The sequence below is a fragment of the Somniosus microcephalus genome, chromosome 14 (assembly GCF_052327205.1).
Source record: "Somniosus microcephalus isolate GS21.2 chromosome 14, FLI_Smic_1.0, whole genome shotgun sequence".
Lineage (NCBI taxonomy): Eukaryota > Metazoa > Chordata > Chondrichthyes > Squaliformes > Somniosidae > Somniosus > Somniosus microcephalus.
This window is the reverse complement of record NC_141000.1, coordinates 76,781,400-76,796,783: the sequence shown is the minus strand read 5'-3', so window position 1 is coordinate 76,796,783 and position 15,384 is coordinate 76,781,400. Positions and strand designations below refer to the sequence as shown.

The 15,384-nt window shown below is 43.2% G+C and overlaps 1 protein-coding gene across 1 annotated transcript in view; it reads left to right on the top strand.

Moving 5' to 3' along the window:
* Window positions 1–15,384, top strand: part of nme7 (NME/NM23 family member 7) — a 234,253-nt gene that overhangs the window by 140,693 nt on the left and 78,176 nt on the right. Inside the window, exon 9 of the mRNA XM_086006730.1 lies at window positions 2,853–2,954. Coding sequence (XP_085862856.1) covers window positions 2,853–2,954 — 102 coding nt within the window. The remainder of the gene's footprint in view (window positions 1–2,852; window positions 2,955–15,384) is intronic.

Below are 15,384 nucleotides of genomic sequence, written 5' to 3'. Positions count from 1 at the left end.
TATCTGGTGCTGGGTGTGCTTAGGACTAGTGAAGGTGCACCCTCAGAGGCTGGAGGCTCCTCTGAGGAGTCGTCTTCCTCTTCCACCTGGTCAGTGGGGGGGGGGGGGGGCGCTTGCTGGTGGGGGCGCGCTCTTGATGGGCCTGTGGGAGAGTAAAGAGATTATTTAGAAATGTCATCTCAAGAATGGGTACCGATACCATTATACACATGATCATTCAGTGGCTGCTGTATGCCATGTGGCTGTATGAGATGTAATTCTGTCACCAGGTTGCTGAGATGTCCCCCTCTCTCCGCCTCCCACCTCCAGCTGCTCTGCAACTCCGAAGACCTCCAGGGTGACCTCGTCCGTTGTAGTCAGCGTGGCGAATGATGGAGGGCCACCTCCGGTTCTCTCCCTCCCTTTTATTGTGGGCTCTCTTGTCCTGCAAGGAGGGAAATAGATGTTTGAGTGAGTGTGATGGCATGAGTGTAAGGAATGTGTGGGTTACATCTTCAGAGGGTGACTATGAGGGAGTGTGGTGCCAATGCTAAAGTTCCAGTGCAAAGTGGCCTCCTTGTGTATTGTCAGTTGACATGATTGCATTAGGATGAGGGTGAGTGTGAGGGATGGTTATTATGTAGATAGATAGAGAGAGAGGGATGGGTGGACGTGCAAGGTATGTTGGTGTGAGTAAGGATGTGCAGGAGTAGGCTTGGGAAGGCAGAGTGATGGGGATATGATGAGCGGCACAGCAGGATGAAGTTGAGTGTGGCTTTGCACTCAGCTTTCCTGATCTCATGAGATCATTGAAGCACTTCTGGCACTGCACCCAGGTCATCCTCACAACATCCCTGCTGTTGACCTCCTCTGCTATCTCCAACCAGGCTCTCTTGGTCTCCTGGGGAGGTCTCTTCTGCCCAACAGAAGGTAAGAGGACCTCCCTGCATCCTCTGATTCACTCCACAAGCATCAGTAAGGAGTCATCTGAGAACCTGGGTGCAGCCCTCAGCCTCTGTGAAGCCATGTGTGCAAGGCTGAGCAGTAAGCAGATGCTGAAATGTACTTTCTGCACACTCATAGATAAACCTTCAAATGCAATGTGGCCAAGGCTCCTTTAAATATCCCAGCTGGAAGTGAGTCATCGATGACATCATCAGACCTGCACCATTTAATAGGGCTGGGAAACCTGCCTTAATAGGCGCCTTTAAGGGAAAGTCGCTCTGAGAAGCGGGATGAAAAGAAGAACAGGGTCCTGACCCACCACGCTGACTGCCCGCACCTGACCCGCCCAGGTAAAGAAAATTCCGGCCATAATGTCTCTTGCCTGATTTGGCTGGGGTTAATGCATGTTTGGTGCATTTTTCTGGGTGGAAAAAAACGTATTTTTTTTATCCAAGTGCCATATCCTGAAAACGCACATAACCTAGTGTTTTGTGTTCTTGCTGCCTGTGGCTCTTATAGACTCTTATAAGAGCTTGAATGTCCATGGCAGCATTTTTCTATTTGGCCCCTTAAGGTAAAAATTTTAACTGATTTTGATGTTATTCTAGTGGAGCACTGGCAAAGGTGAAATACATTAAACAATATTGTCTTGCTCAGTGAGGATCTATTAATCCGCAGTGGCATTTCAGTTTCCTTCAAATCTCAGAGTATTACTGCACTTGAGCAGGTACATCATAATAGGATCATAATAGTGCAGTTATGTACCTGTATGTGAGTAGTAACACTCCAAGTTCCTGAAGAACATGCAGCTCCTAGTGTGCATGAATTGCTTTCTTCACTCAGCCACTCCTCATTTTATTTACCTTTGCAAACCTACCAGACAAACCATGCCAGGAGAGCATGGAGATTGGAATCCCTAGTACATGGGGCAATTTCATGAGTGTGAATGGAATGCTAAAATTCTAATACAGGAAAATCAAATCCAAAGTGCTTCCTTCTGACCAACTCCACTGAAACTAACCCAAGATGGTGGTCTAGTGGTGGAATAATCTTCTACCTGGAGCTGATATCACATTCCAATCAAATGCACATCATAACATCATGATTCATATTGGAACTATTCTGTACTGCCCACTGTCTTTGATCAGTTGAGAGTGAGCTCGAATATTGCATTGAGAATAATGGTGAGGCTAACAGTGCTCACCATTATTATGGAGTAAATTGGACACACACACGGTCAGTTAAATGCAGAAATCCGGAAGTTTCAGTCCAAGTTACCCTGCTTCTCCACGAGCTACGCTATAACAGTACCTCACTGATAGACTCACCATTGAAATCAATGTAAGGGCATGAAGTTGTGGTACTTACCCTACTAAACATGGCAGAAAAAGTTAGGGCTGGTGCATTCAGATGTAAGTGAATTTTTAACAGCATGATAACTCATAATTACTGCCAAACAACCTCTCTGGCACTGAAAATTAAATTTTACAAATGTAGAGTCTTGTTCCTTCAGAATTTAATGAGTATTGGTTGTGGGAAAATAATAAAAGATTTCAAAAATACACTGTCAGCTTGCATTGTTTCTTTGGCTTAATATTTTCAGTTATTTTCTCTAAAACAAGAGCTAATACTGTAATACCACTAGATCTGATCTATGTGAACTGAAACCAGCTTGTTCTTGACCAGGACTTCAGACACTACCATTCATTAACAATTGTTATTAGCCTGATTTAAGTCCAAAAAAATGCCCAAATAATTACTTGAATGTGTTGCTCTTAAATCAGAAATTAACAGTTGAGAGTTGCTTAATTCCCCATCTAATAACTATGCTGCAATGTATAAGTGTCTGTGAAGTAACTTTGGGGGGTGGGGGGAAGAGACTGTCACAATTTTTCTACTTGCACTAATGATTTTATGTTCTATTACAGGATATGGTAATGGAACTCTCTTCAGGGCCTTGTCTTGCCTTTGAATTCCAAGGAAATGATATTCAGAAGACATTTAGAGAATGCTGTGGACCATCAGACCCTGTAAGTTAGTCAAATTTCAAAGGCTGCTGAGTAAGTTGCTGAACTTTTGTAAAGCACTTGTATATCTCAGATCAGTTGAAGTGGCTTCCTTTTGATAGCAAGCTCCCTAACTGTCGAACATACTGCATTTTTGAAGTGAACATATCACTTGTCGGATCCATGCTATAGTTTGACTTGTAGCAAATCTCCATTTTACAGTGAGTATTCACTTCCATATTGCAAAACACTCTTCTTACAGCCATGATTAGTGGCTTAATCATACTGAATTTGAATTGAAAGCTAAGGCCATACGTTTAAATTTGTTTCCTTCAATTAAACTTCAATTTACTATAAACCCATGTGCACTGATTTTCCTTTAGAACCAAATAAAAAGTCTTATTTATAAAATCACCCTTCCAGTAAAGGTCAGAAGATAATAGAGTTACCATGCTGAATTGTGACTGAAGATAATTATAATTGGATTGCATTTTGTATAATCTGCTTAGAGCACGATAGAAAGAGCACTTTAGCATTATGGTTTAAAAGATTTTGACTCGATGAGGCTGCTGTAAGGTGGCTCACCACTCTATAATTTACTAATTTGAGCTTTCTGGACAAGATGAGTGCACTATCAAAGCACTTCACCAGGGAACAGGAACAGGGGAAATTGGGGTTGAGTCCATCCATAGCACTCTTGTGTACCTCCAGGTGACTCGGACATTCATCATGAAGAGTGCTACATAAATGTAAGCTCTTAATTCAAAAGGCTAACTGTCTGCCTTCTCAAAGTGAGAGAGATGAGCAGGATGGTAACCCAACAGTTGGGATTTCAATACAAATGCTGTAGCGTGACTGGGTGTGGGTTTGTAAGTGTGATTTCACATACAATTTGCTGATCTGAGCTGTGCCACCTTTGGATAGTGCAGAGAAAAGATGGGCTTAACCCAGGTGATTATGGAGTGGCATTGTGGAGACCTGGAAAGTAAGTTTCCAACTCACTTTCTCAGTTATGCCACGAAGAATCTCCAGAAAAGTAAGAAATTTTAATTTCACGACAAACAGAAATTAAGAGAAAATTATGACTTTTTTATAAAATGCGGGGCATTAAAGGATTTCCACAAAGATGACCAAGTAGCTTTCGTGTTAAAATGTTGGAGTCCGAACCATGACAGACATTCATACTTATTGTCACAATTAGGTGAGTTTTACCAGTTTGTAGCTTGGTCACAAGAAAATTGATTGACCTCTGTTAGTGGGAGAGAGGAGGAAAAACTGACTGGATCAGCTGTGTCCCAAAGAGCAGCACCTTGTATCAGTCGGCCTGGAATTAATCTTGGACATGACCTAAACTATGCTATCTTGAAACCAAACAAGAAAATAAGGTACCAGTGGGAAGGAATGAAGTAGAACATGCACAAAATCTTGTAACATTTAATTTATTATACTTCAATATACATATTAAGAAGAATGTGCTATATGTTATGATGGTGTAGATGTTTTGGTATTGTACAAGAAAGATGGGCATTTCAGTTCTTAAAGACTCTAGTTGGTTGTTCACGTGTATTTCATCTTCCTTTCCTTTTGCAAAACATTCTTCACTTTTAATAATTGTAAGAAAGTCTATTGCCAGACTTTGATCACTGTCATTCAATGTCATTGTAATAACCTACACGCCCTGTTTCACGGTCTGCTGTTAAGCACATTTCTTGTGTGTGTGCAAGACATGATTCAATAAGTAGTAACATTCTAACCAAACCTCACTAATTAGAGGAATTTTAATTCTTAGGACCTCATAGGAAGCACAATTGCTGGAAAACTTTTGGCTGTTGATACTAGTTTGCAAACTTTGGTGGATTGCCCAAACTATAACAAGTTAAAGAAAATATGCAAATACAGTCTGTTACTTTAATCCATTTGCTTATGTACTTTGGTACAGCAAAGATAATATAAAAATGTACCTGGGATATCCTGTTAACCTTGAAGGATAGAAAGGTTGTGTAAATACAACCTACAACACCTCAGATATGCTGGGTTTGCAAAAAATAGTGCAGGGGCTGGAGCTAGACCATAAGAGGACCATAACATCATATGGAGAGGGAATGGGAGCAGGGGGCATGGGGCAGAAAATACTTGGAGGCGAGGCAAAAACCTGGTACAGCGGCAGGGTATAAAACCCACTGCTGCTTAAAGGGGTAATGATGGCACTGGCGGAAGCAGGCAACATGGGCAACAAGGATGGAAACCAAATCAAAGAACTGAATTACAAACTTCATGAAGCCGAACCTGCATGTCCTTGTAACAGAGATACGGAGCAAGAAGGATGGTCTGTTTGGAGTTTGAGCCAGAGACCTGCTAAGAATGTGATACACCCTTTGTGGAGGGAGGTGGTTGTGGCAGTGAGTGCCACCTCCTTGAACCCCGATGCAAAAAGAAGTTTAGCGACTTCACCACAGCAACCGAAACAAGCTACTTGCTCGCCGGCTCTTCTTGCAGTTTCTTCATTCATTACCCTCATGGTGTCAGAGGTGAAAGTGGGATGTGACCGTGGGGAGTGGAGGCTTTGCAGAAGTTATTCCCTAGCTCCTGAGTCTGTGACCTCAGATCTCTAGGGTCCTGCTCTGAAAAGAAGGATCATGGATGAGCATCGCACTCCCAAAGAGGCATTGAGTACCATCTCAGCGGACCTGAGACAGATGCCAGAGGGCACAGCAAAGTCGAATGCTGTCTTAAATGCCAATATTCAACACAATGTGCCTTTACTGGGAGTGACTGGTGTCATCAGATACTGCGAGCATCTGCATCTGTGCTCCTTGACAAAGAGACCTCAAGACCAGTCAGATGTTTTGACTACTGAGCTTCAAGCCTTGGGAGACTATTTGTAGAGAACACAGGGAATCAATTACAGAGAGCTTCAGGACAACATCTCTCTAGGTCTGCAGGATCTAACTAATAACATCAGGTCTGTCCTCTGATATTCAGTGGGCACACAGATCCAGGACTCAATACTATCCACAAATGGGGTGGCTAGAATCCAGCTTCTTGATGCTGTCCTCGCTCCAGATGACAGATTCTGTTACTATTCAAGCAAGCCCACATCAGATGCCTGCTTATGTAGGTGTCAGGATACAGGTCTAGGCTGCCCATGCACCTTTAGTGGTGACACAGCCTGCTGAAGAATCCTCCCGGGACACTGAAGCCCTGAGACAAGGGTCACCTTGGTCAATAGAAGCTCATGATATCACAGCCAAGCACCACTGCTGTCCCTGCCCTCGGGTATCACCTCAACGCAGCACCAAGGTAGGTTTAAGAATTGCACAGACACGGGCACCTAGTTGTAGGCATTGATGGCAGTAAGATACACTTTTTGTAGATGTATGCGTGCAGTGCAGTGTTCTGAAGTTAGTCTGTTTGTTTTTTTATGTTTGAGAGGGAGAGAGTTTTTTCTAGGCTTCCTTACTGAACCCTTGCCTCCTTAATCTGACCTCTTCTGAGACATTAGGGAGCTGTGGTGGACGTGTACTTCTCAATTGGCTATCTTCTCCTTTGGTGTAGTCTTATCTTGTGTACTTATCATTATAGAATCATAGAATGATACAGTACAGAGGGAGGCCATTTGGCCCATCGTGCCTGTGTCAGCTCTTTGGTAGAGCTATCCAATTAGTCCCACTCCCCTGCTCTTTCCCCATAGCCCTGTAAATTTTTTCCTTCAAGTATTTATCCAATTCCCTTTTGAAAGTTAGTATTGAATCTGCTTCCACCAGCCTTTCAAGCAGTGCATTCCAGATCACAACAACTCGCCCTCGTGCCCTCTAGTTCTTTTGCCTTTCACCTTAAATCTGTGTCCTCTGGTTATTGACCCTTCTGCCACTGGAAACAGTTTCTCCTTATTTACTCCATCAAAACCCTTCTTGATTTTAAGCACCTCTATCAAATCTCCTCTTAACCTTCTCTGCTCTCAGAACAAGCTCAGCTTCTCTAGACTCTCCACATAACTGAAGTCCTTCATCCCTGGTACCATTCGAGTAAATCTCTTCTGCACCCTTTCCAAGGCCTTGACATCTGTCTGTCTATGTCCTCCTGAAGCCTGTTACTATCCTGTTCATTTTTTACTTCATTTCAGAGATTTGTGTCATGTGCACAATTTGAAAACAACCGTTCCCCACTACTCTCTGCTTTCTATCCCTTAGTCAATTTCATATCCACACTGCCGTTGTCTTTTAAATCACATGGGCTTTAATTTAGCTCATAAGTGGTACTTTATCAAATGCCTTTTGAAAGTCCATATACATATCAACCGCACTACCCTCATCAACCCTCTCCATTACTTCATCAAAGAGCTCAATCAAGTTAGTCAAACATGATTTTCCTTTAATAAATCCATGCTGACTTTCATTTAATAGCTCATACTTTTCCAAGCGCCAATTAATTTTGTCCCAGATTATTGTCTCTCAAAGTTTCCTCACCATTGATGTTAGGCTGGTTAGCCTGTAGTTGCCGGGTTTACCGTTCTCCTTCTCACCTTTTTTGAACCAAGGAGTAACATTTGGCACCATCCTCCTATCTAAGGAGATTGGAAGATTGTGGCCAGAGCCTCCGCAATTTCCACCTTTACTTCCCTCAGTAACATAGGATGGATCCCATCTCCCCTCCTTTACTGCTGCATTGGCAGCATCCTCTTCCTTAGTGAAGACTGATGCAAATAAGTCATTTAGTACCTCAGCCATGCCCTCTGCCTCTGCAAGAAGATCTCCTTTATAGTCCTGAATCGGCCCCACCCTTCCTTTGACTACCCTTTTACTATTTATATGTTTATAACAGACTTTTGGGTTCCCTTTTATGTTGGCCGCTACTCTATTCTCATACTCTTTGTAAAAGGCAGATCGTGTTTGACACATCTAATTGAATTTTTTGATGAATTAACAGGGAGGATTGATGAAGGGAATGCAATGGATGTTGTCTACATGGATTTAGGAAGGTGTTTGACAAAGTACCACATAGAAGGCTGGTTAACAAAATTGAGGCTCATGGAATAGGTGGGTCAGTGGCAGCTTGGATAAGGAATTGGCTTGAGGACAGAAAACAGCGAGTTGTGGTAAATGGCTGTTTTTCAGACTGGAGGATGGTAGACAGTGGTGTTTCCCAAGGGTCAGTGCTGGGGCCACTGCTTATAAATGACCTGGATATTGGAATACAGAGTAGAATTTCTAAATTTGCTGATGACACCAAACAGTGATGATGATACCAATCGACTGCAATAGGACATAGAAAAGCTAGCAGAATGGGCAGATGGAATTTAATACAGAGAAGTGTGAGGTGGTGCATTTTGGCAGAAGGAACAGGGAGAGGCAATATACACTTAATGGCACAGTTTTAAAGAGTGTGCAGGGACAGAGGGTCCTGGGAGTTAATGTGCATAGGTCCCTGAAAGTGGCAGGACATATTGAGAGAGTGGTTAGCAAAGCATATGGAATCTTGGGCTTCATAAATAGAGGTATTGAGTACAAAAGTAGAGAAGTTATGCTGAACCTTTATAAAGCGCTGGTTAGGCCACAACTGGAGTATTGCATCCAGTTCTGGTCACCACACTTTAGGAAGGATGTGAAAGCCCTTGAGAGGGTGCAGAGGAGATTTACCAGAATGGTTCCGGGAATGGGGGATCATAGCTACAAGGACAGGTTGGAGAAGCTGGATTTGTTTTCATTAGAGCAAAGGAGGTTGAGGGGTGATTTGATAGAGGTGTACATGATTATGATGGGTTTGGATAGGCTAGACGGGGAAAGGCTGTTCCCACTAGTTGATGGTACAAGGACTAGGGGACACAGATTTAAGGTTTTGGGCAAGAGATACGGGGGGGCGTGAGGAAAAACTTATTTACGCAGCGAGTGGTGAGGACCTGGAACTCGCTGCCAACGGAAGTGGTGGAAGCGGAGACACTCAATGTTTTCAAGGGGAGACTGAATAGGCACTTGAGGGAAATAAACATGCAGGGCTACGGGGATAGAGCGGGGGAATGGGACTGACTGGATTGCTCTACAGAGAGCTGGTGCGGACTCGATGGGCCAAATGGCCTCCTTCTGTGCCTTTATGACTCTCGCTTTGCCCCTCTTTTTTTAGATCTTCTCTGTACTTTCTGTATTCAGCTTGTTTCTCTACTGTATTATGAACCTTATAATTGTCATAAGCCTCCTTTTTCTGTTTCATTTTAATCTCTCTATTTTTAGTCATCCAGAGAGCTCTAGCTTTGGTTGCCCTTCTTTTCCCCTCATAGGAACATGTCTAGTCTGTACCCAAACCATCTCATCTTTGAAGGCCTCCCATTGTTCATTTACTGCTTTTATTTGTTCTTCATTCTCCTGTTCTGCATCCAATATAAGGACTTACATGGGATTGCCCATAGTGAACCCCATTTTAAGGGCTCCATGATAGAATGTGAGAAGCAAAATATTTCCCTGTCTGAAACTACTGAAAGGAACATTACAGGATCCTTTGTTAGTCGCACAGCTGAAAAAAATTATAATTGCTTCAGTCAAAGCTGATGTTTCAAAGTTTGCGGGCATTCAAAGCCTGTGAATTCAACCACTTCCTGCTTTGCAAATCACACAGGTAACTTGCTCCTCTTTTTCTACAGACTTAACTTAAGTCTGGTGCAATTCTAGTGTAAATGGCAGAATTTCTGGAACAGCAACTTTGGCCCTCATTATCCTGTCATCAGCATACATGCACCATTTTTGCATTGGGTGCATCTACTGTCAGCAGACAGCGCATTTTGGAACAGGTGTAATACTGGTGTACCTGATGTGTGTCCCAAATTCTGGCAACCACACCAGGACTGCACTACTTTTGCACCAAAATAGCCACAGAATTTCATGCAGCAGGGCAAGCAGTGTTTCCAAATGCGATATTAGTCCTCTTCGCCAGCTGACTGCTCGTGTCACTCCGTCTCCATTTATAATGAGGTTGGGGCCCCAGTATTGAGGGCGCCTCAGGCCTCACAATTTAGGTGCAGTGCATTCCCCCTGTGCGCCCAAAAATTGGCCAACTAAGGCCCAAATATGGCAGGCAGGAAGCACATGCACATTTCCGGACTAATTTCCAGTGCGCTCGAATTTCTACGCCCCAATGTCTTCAATCAAATTCTTAACCACATCAATCTTCAACTTTTTTTGGTAATGAATCATTCAACAGTTTTGTGTAGCATTATGGATTTCAAATGTTATTAGAATGCAGTAACTATCTAGGAATTTGTGATAATTGACAAAGCAAATCTCAGACGCTGCATAATCTGTTTACTAAAAAATGGAAGTAGCTTATGCACATTAATTCTGCATTTAATTAAATTGAGATTTCTATAGTTAGCTTTTATCAGTTTAAAAAACATTAAATTAGGTATATTATAGACACTTAGTTTGTATCTTTCATAAACAATATGTTAATACTGTGTGTGATGTGCTGCTTTTGAATAGGCATTTGTTTTAAAAGGAAAAATAGTGGAACAGCAAATTCAAGGTAATAGAAATAAAGGAAAAAATTCAGAAAAATAGATATAATTGGGCTGTAATAGTAGTTGCTATAAATCCTTACTTTTTGTCACCCAATAGCCTATATATTTGTGATGCATGATTCATCTTTCTCTGGTCAGGAGATCGTATGTAGCTGTGACTCATGCTGTAATTTGCCAAGTGTAGATGGGATGAGTTTCTTGAGTTCTGAACTGGACCACTCCATTGTTGAGGAAAATCTGACCCTTTGTCTCATCTCCCTTGTTATTTGAGTCACATAGCAATTTTGACATGAATGTTAGTATAAAGCTTTATTTATCTGCTCTACTTCCTGAGGAAATGATGCATGCTAAGCAAATAAGAATAGGAAAATCGGGAGACTGGGTCATAAAGCCTAGTTCATTTTGTTCCTTTGTCATTGTGTTCCAAACCACTAGTACATTTTATATTAACACATTTGGTTGAGAAATAATTCAAATATCAGAACTGTTGTCCTGAAGAGATGAACCATTCTTGTTCACAATATAGTTTCACAATACCTTTGAATGTGAGATAATGAAATGTATGCAATAGCAAAAATTTGGATAATTTATTACTATATAAGGCAAAATTTATTTAACTTCAAAAATGCTTGAATATGTCTCATTATTTAAATATTATCTTATAAAAAATTTGTATGTAATTAATAAAAGATTTTTTTATCCCAAGACTTTCTTTATTCGTCATGCGATGTGGGCGTCGCTAGCAAGGTCAGCATTTATTGCCCATCCCTAACTGCCCTTAAGAAGGTGGTTGTGAGCTGCCTTCTTGAACCGCTGCAGTCCGTGTGGTGAAGGTACTCCCACAGTGCTGTTAGGGAGTTCCAGGATTTTGACCCAGCGACGATGAATGAACGGCGAATTATTTCCAAGTCAGGGTGATGTGTGACTTGGAGGGGAACTTGGAGGTGGTAGTGTTCCCGTGCGCCTGCAGCTCTTGTCCTTCTAGGTGGTAGAGGTCGCAGGTTAGGGAGGTGCTGTCGAAGAAGCCTTGGCGAGTTGCTGCAGTGCATCTTGTAGATGATTCACACTGCAGCCATGGTACACCAGTGTTGGAGGGAGTGAATGTTTAACGTGGTGGATGGGTTGCCAATTAAGCTGGCTGCTTTGTCCTGGATGGTGTCGAGCTTTTTGAGTGTTGTTGGAGCTGCACTTGTCCAGGCAAGTGGAAAGTATTCCATCACACTCCTGACTTGTGCCTTGTAGATGGTGGAAAGTCAGGAGTGAGACACTCGCCGCAGAATACCCAGCCTCTGACCTGCTCTTGTAGCCACAGTATTTATGTGGCTGGTCCAGTTAAGGTTCTGGTCAATGGTGACCTCCAGGATGCTGGTGGTGGGGGATTTGGCGATGGTAATGCTGTTGAATGTCAAGGGACGGTGGTTAGGCGCTCTCTTGTTGGAGATACTGTAGTCATTGCCTGGCATTTGTGTGGCGCGAATGTTACTTGCCACTTATCAGCCCAAGCCTGAATATAGTCCAGGTCTTGCTGCATGCAGGCATGAACTGCTTCGTTATCTGAGGAGTTGCAAATGGAACTGAACACTGCAATCGTCAGCGAACATCCCCACTTCTGACTCTATGATGGAAGGAAGGTCATTGATTAATCAGCTGAAGATGGTTGGACCTAGGACACTGCCCTGAGGAACTCCTGCAGCGATGTCCTGGGGCTGAGATGATTGGGTTCCAACAACCACAACCACCTTCCTTTGTGCTAAGCCTGACTCCAGCCAGTGGAGAGTTTTCCCCCTGATTCCCATCGACTTCAATTTTACTAGGGCTCCTTGATACCACACTTGGTCAAATGCTGCTCTGATGTCGAGGGTAGTCACTCTCACCTCACCTCTGGAATTTAGCTCTTTTGCCCATGTTTGGTCCAAGGCTGTAATGAGGTCTGGAGGTGAGTGGTCCTGGCGGAACCCAAACTGAGCATCAGTGAGCAGGTTATTGGTGAGTAACCGCTTGATGACACCTTCCATCACTATGCTGATGATTGAGAGACTGATGAGGCAGTAATTGGCCGGATTGGATTTGTCCTTTTTGTGGATCAGACATACTTGGGCAATTTTGCACATTGTCGGGTAGATGCCAGTGTTGTAGCTATACTGGAACAGCCTGGCTAGTTCTGGAGCAAATGTCTTCAGCACAACAGCCGGGATGTTGTCGGGGCCCATAGTGAATCGAATTGGCTGAAGGCTGACTTCTGTGATGGTGGGGACCTCGGGAGGAGGCCAAGATGGACTTCTTGGCACTTCTGGCTGAAGATGGTTGCAAACGTTCCAGCCTTGGCTTTTGCACTCAGGTGCTGGGCTCCGCCATCATTGAGGAGGGGGATGTTAATGAAGCCTCCTCCTCCTGTTAGTTGTCTAATTGTCCACCACCATTCATGACTGGATGTGGCAGGACTGCAGAGCTTTGATCTGATCCATTGGTTGTGGAATCGCTTAGCTCTGTCAATAGCATGCTGTTTCCGCTGTTTAGCATGCATGTAGTCCTATGTTGTAGCATCACCAGGTTGGCACCTCATTGTTAGGTATGCCTGATGCTGCTCCTGGCATGCTCTTCTACACTCCTTATTGTACCAGAGTTCATCCCCTGGCTTAATGGTAATGGTAGAGTGAGAGATCTGCCTGGCCATGAGGTTACAGATTGTGGTGGAATATAATTCTGCTGCTGCTGATGGCCCACAGCGCCTCATGGATTTTGAGCTGCTAGATCTGTTCTGAATCTATCCCATTTAGTATGGTGGTAGTACCACACAACACGATTGAGAGTGTTCTCCATGTGAAGATGGGACTTCGTCTCCACAAGGACAGTGCGGTGGTCACTCCTACCAATACGGTCATGGACAGATGCATCTGCAACAAGTTATATGATCATATCATCTGTTATATGATCTCATTGTCCAGAATTGTCTTCTAGCACTGTTCATTCAAAAAAAATGTTGTTTATGGTAATTATTACTCACCTATTCAAAAGTAGCATGATTTTTGTTATTACATGTTTGGTATACTATGGTCTTCATTGCTGTTAATGTTTTAAGTATTCAATTGCATTTGACCTGTGTACATGAAAACAATTGAAATGAATAAGGATGTCACTCTAAATTGGATACCAACCTCAAATTGGTACCTGTATGTTGTAATACACACTGTCAGACCTAAGTTAATGCTGACAACTGTGGCTTATACCTTGCACGGAGTTCTGCTCCAGGCAGCTAATTTTTCATGTTTTACGAGAGTTGACTCCTCAAAAGATTCCCAGAGTTACAGAAACACTTTCCATAGTCACAAGCAAGCATTTAGGAAAGTATACATGCCCATGGGCTCAGAGTGTCGGTGGCCAAAAGTCAAATACTGACTTTATACAAAAATGCTTTCTTCTAACATTAAGAAATCCTGTACTAAGTTTTAAAGAGATCCATTAGGCTGACTGAGCACTTTAAAACTTGGCTTACCCTGAGATGGAATTATACTATACCCTCAGTAAAGACTCACGGTGTGAGGCCATCGACTATGGGTAGCCATGCACCTCTTGGCTTTAATGCAAAAATGGAAGTCAGATTACTGATCTGATTTCCAATTTACACAGCTACTTTTGACATTGCAGATCAGAAACAACTTTGCATCAATGCGGGAGTGCTATTATAGTGGCACTCTAGTATTATCGACCTCAGTAAAGTAAGAAGAGGGAAGCCTTTTGTTTAGCTTTATGCTACGCAATTCCTCAAAAGATTCTCAGAGTAACAGAAACACTTTCCATAGTCACAAGCAAACATTTAGGAACGTATACATGCCCATGGGCTCAACGAGTGCCAGTGGCCAAAAGTCAAAAACTGACTTTATACAAAAATTTCAGTTACTTCCGTGCAGTTTTGTTACAGAACCATTAATCAGAATTGTGGAGATGGGTGCGGCTGACTCCAGCAGGTGAAGTCCACAATTCTTATTGAATTTTTAAAGATCTCCATCCGAGTCGGTGACTGTGCACCTATCTCAACATATTTCTTATTGTTTCGTTGTTAATTCGATCAATCCTGCACCAAGTCTGTACTTCACATAAAGATTACCAGTGATCAATTTAGGCCAAACAGTGTGAAAGTATATAAGGAAAGGGGAAGAGAATCTAACATGAATGGTAAACTCATCGCTATTGTATATTTATTTGAATCACCTATGAATATAGCAAATTGTACATATGCATTCCTGCACTTGGAACAATCAGCCCTTGTTGTAAATGGATGTTTTGTAATATTACATTTACAGGGGTTGAATTTCCGCAGAGATTCTCCCGATTGTCTGCTGGACTTTGACAGAAGATCTGCGGAACCCCGGAGAAATAGCGTAAACGGCGTTACCCAATTTCTGCAGAATTTCCATGGATCTTCTGCTGAAGTTATGACAGACAATTGGGAGAACCCCAGGGAAATTCAACCCCAAACAGTTTATATCTGTAGCCATTAAGAATATGGCCTAGAAATTCATTGACGCCACTTTTGGGGCGCTAAAGTGGGGCGTCCGCTAAAGTTTGCGGCCGCCGCCAAATCGATGCCACTTCTCCGATATTCATTAGCTTCGCCCTAGGAGTTCGGGCGAGCGCTAAAACTGCTGCTGGACGCCTCTCTTTGAGCGCTAAGCCGGAGGTGGTGATCAATAGCGCCGAGGCCGGGCGCAGCGCAGGTGCGGCCATCTCGTGATTGACAGCAGACACCCTGGCGCAGGCCAGCTCTTAAGGGGGAAGGGTCGACTGTGTCTGCTGCCACGCCCTGGATAGCGGAGCCCTCCAGCTAGGCCTGAACACTGCTGCTGGACCCAAATAGCGCCTGAAGACATGGAGAAGGCCCGTGAACGTGCGCAGCGCTTCTCAGAGCGTAATCTGAGTGTGCTGATTGCTGCTGTGGAGAAGAGGCGCCAT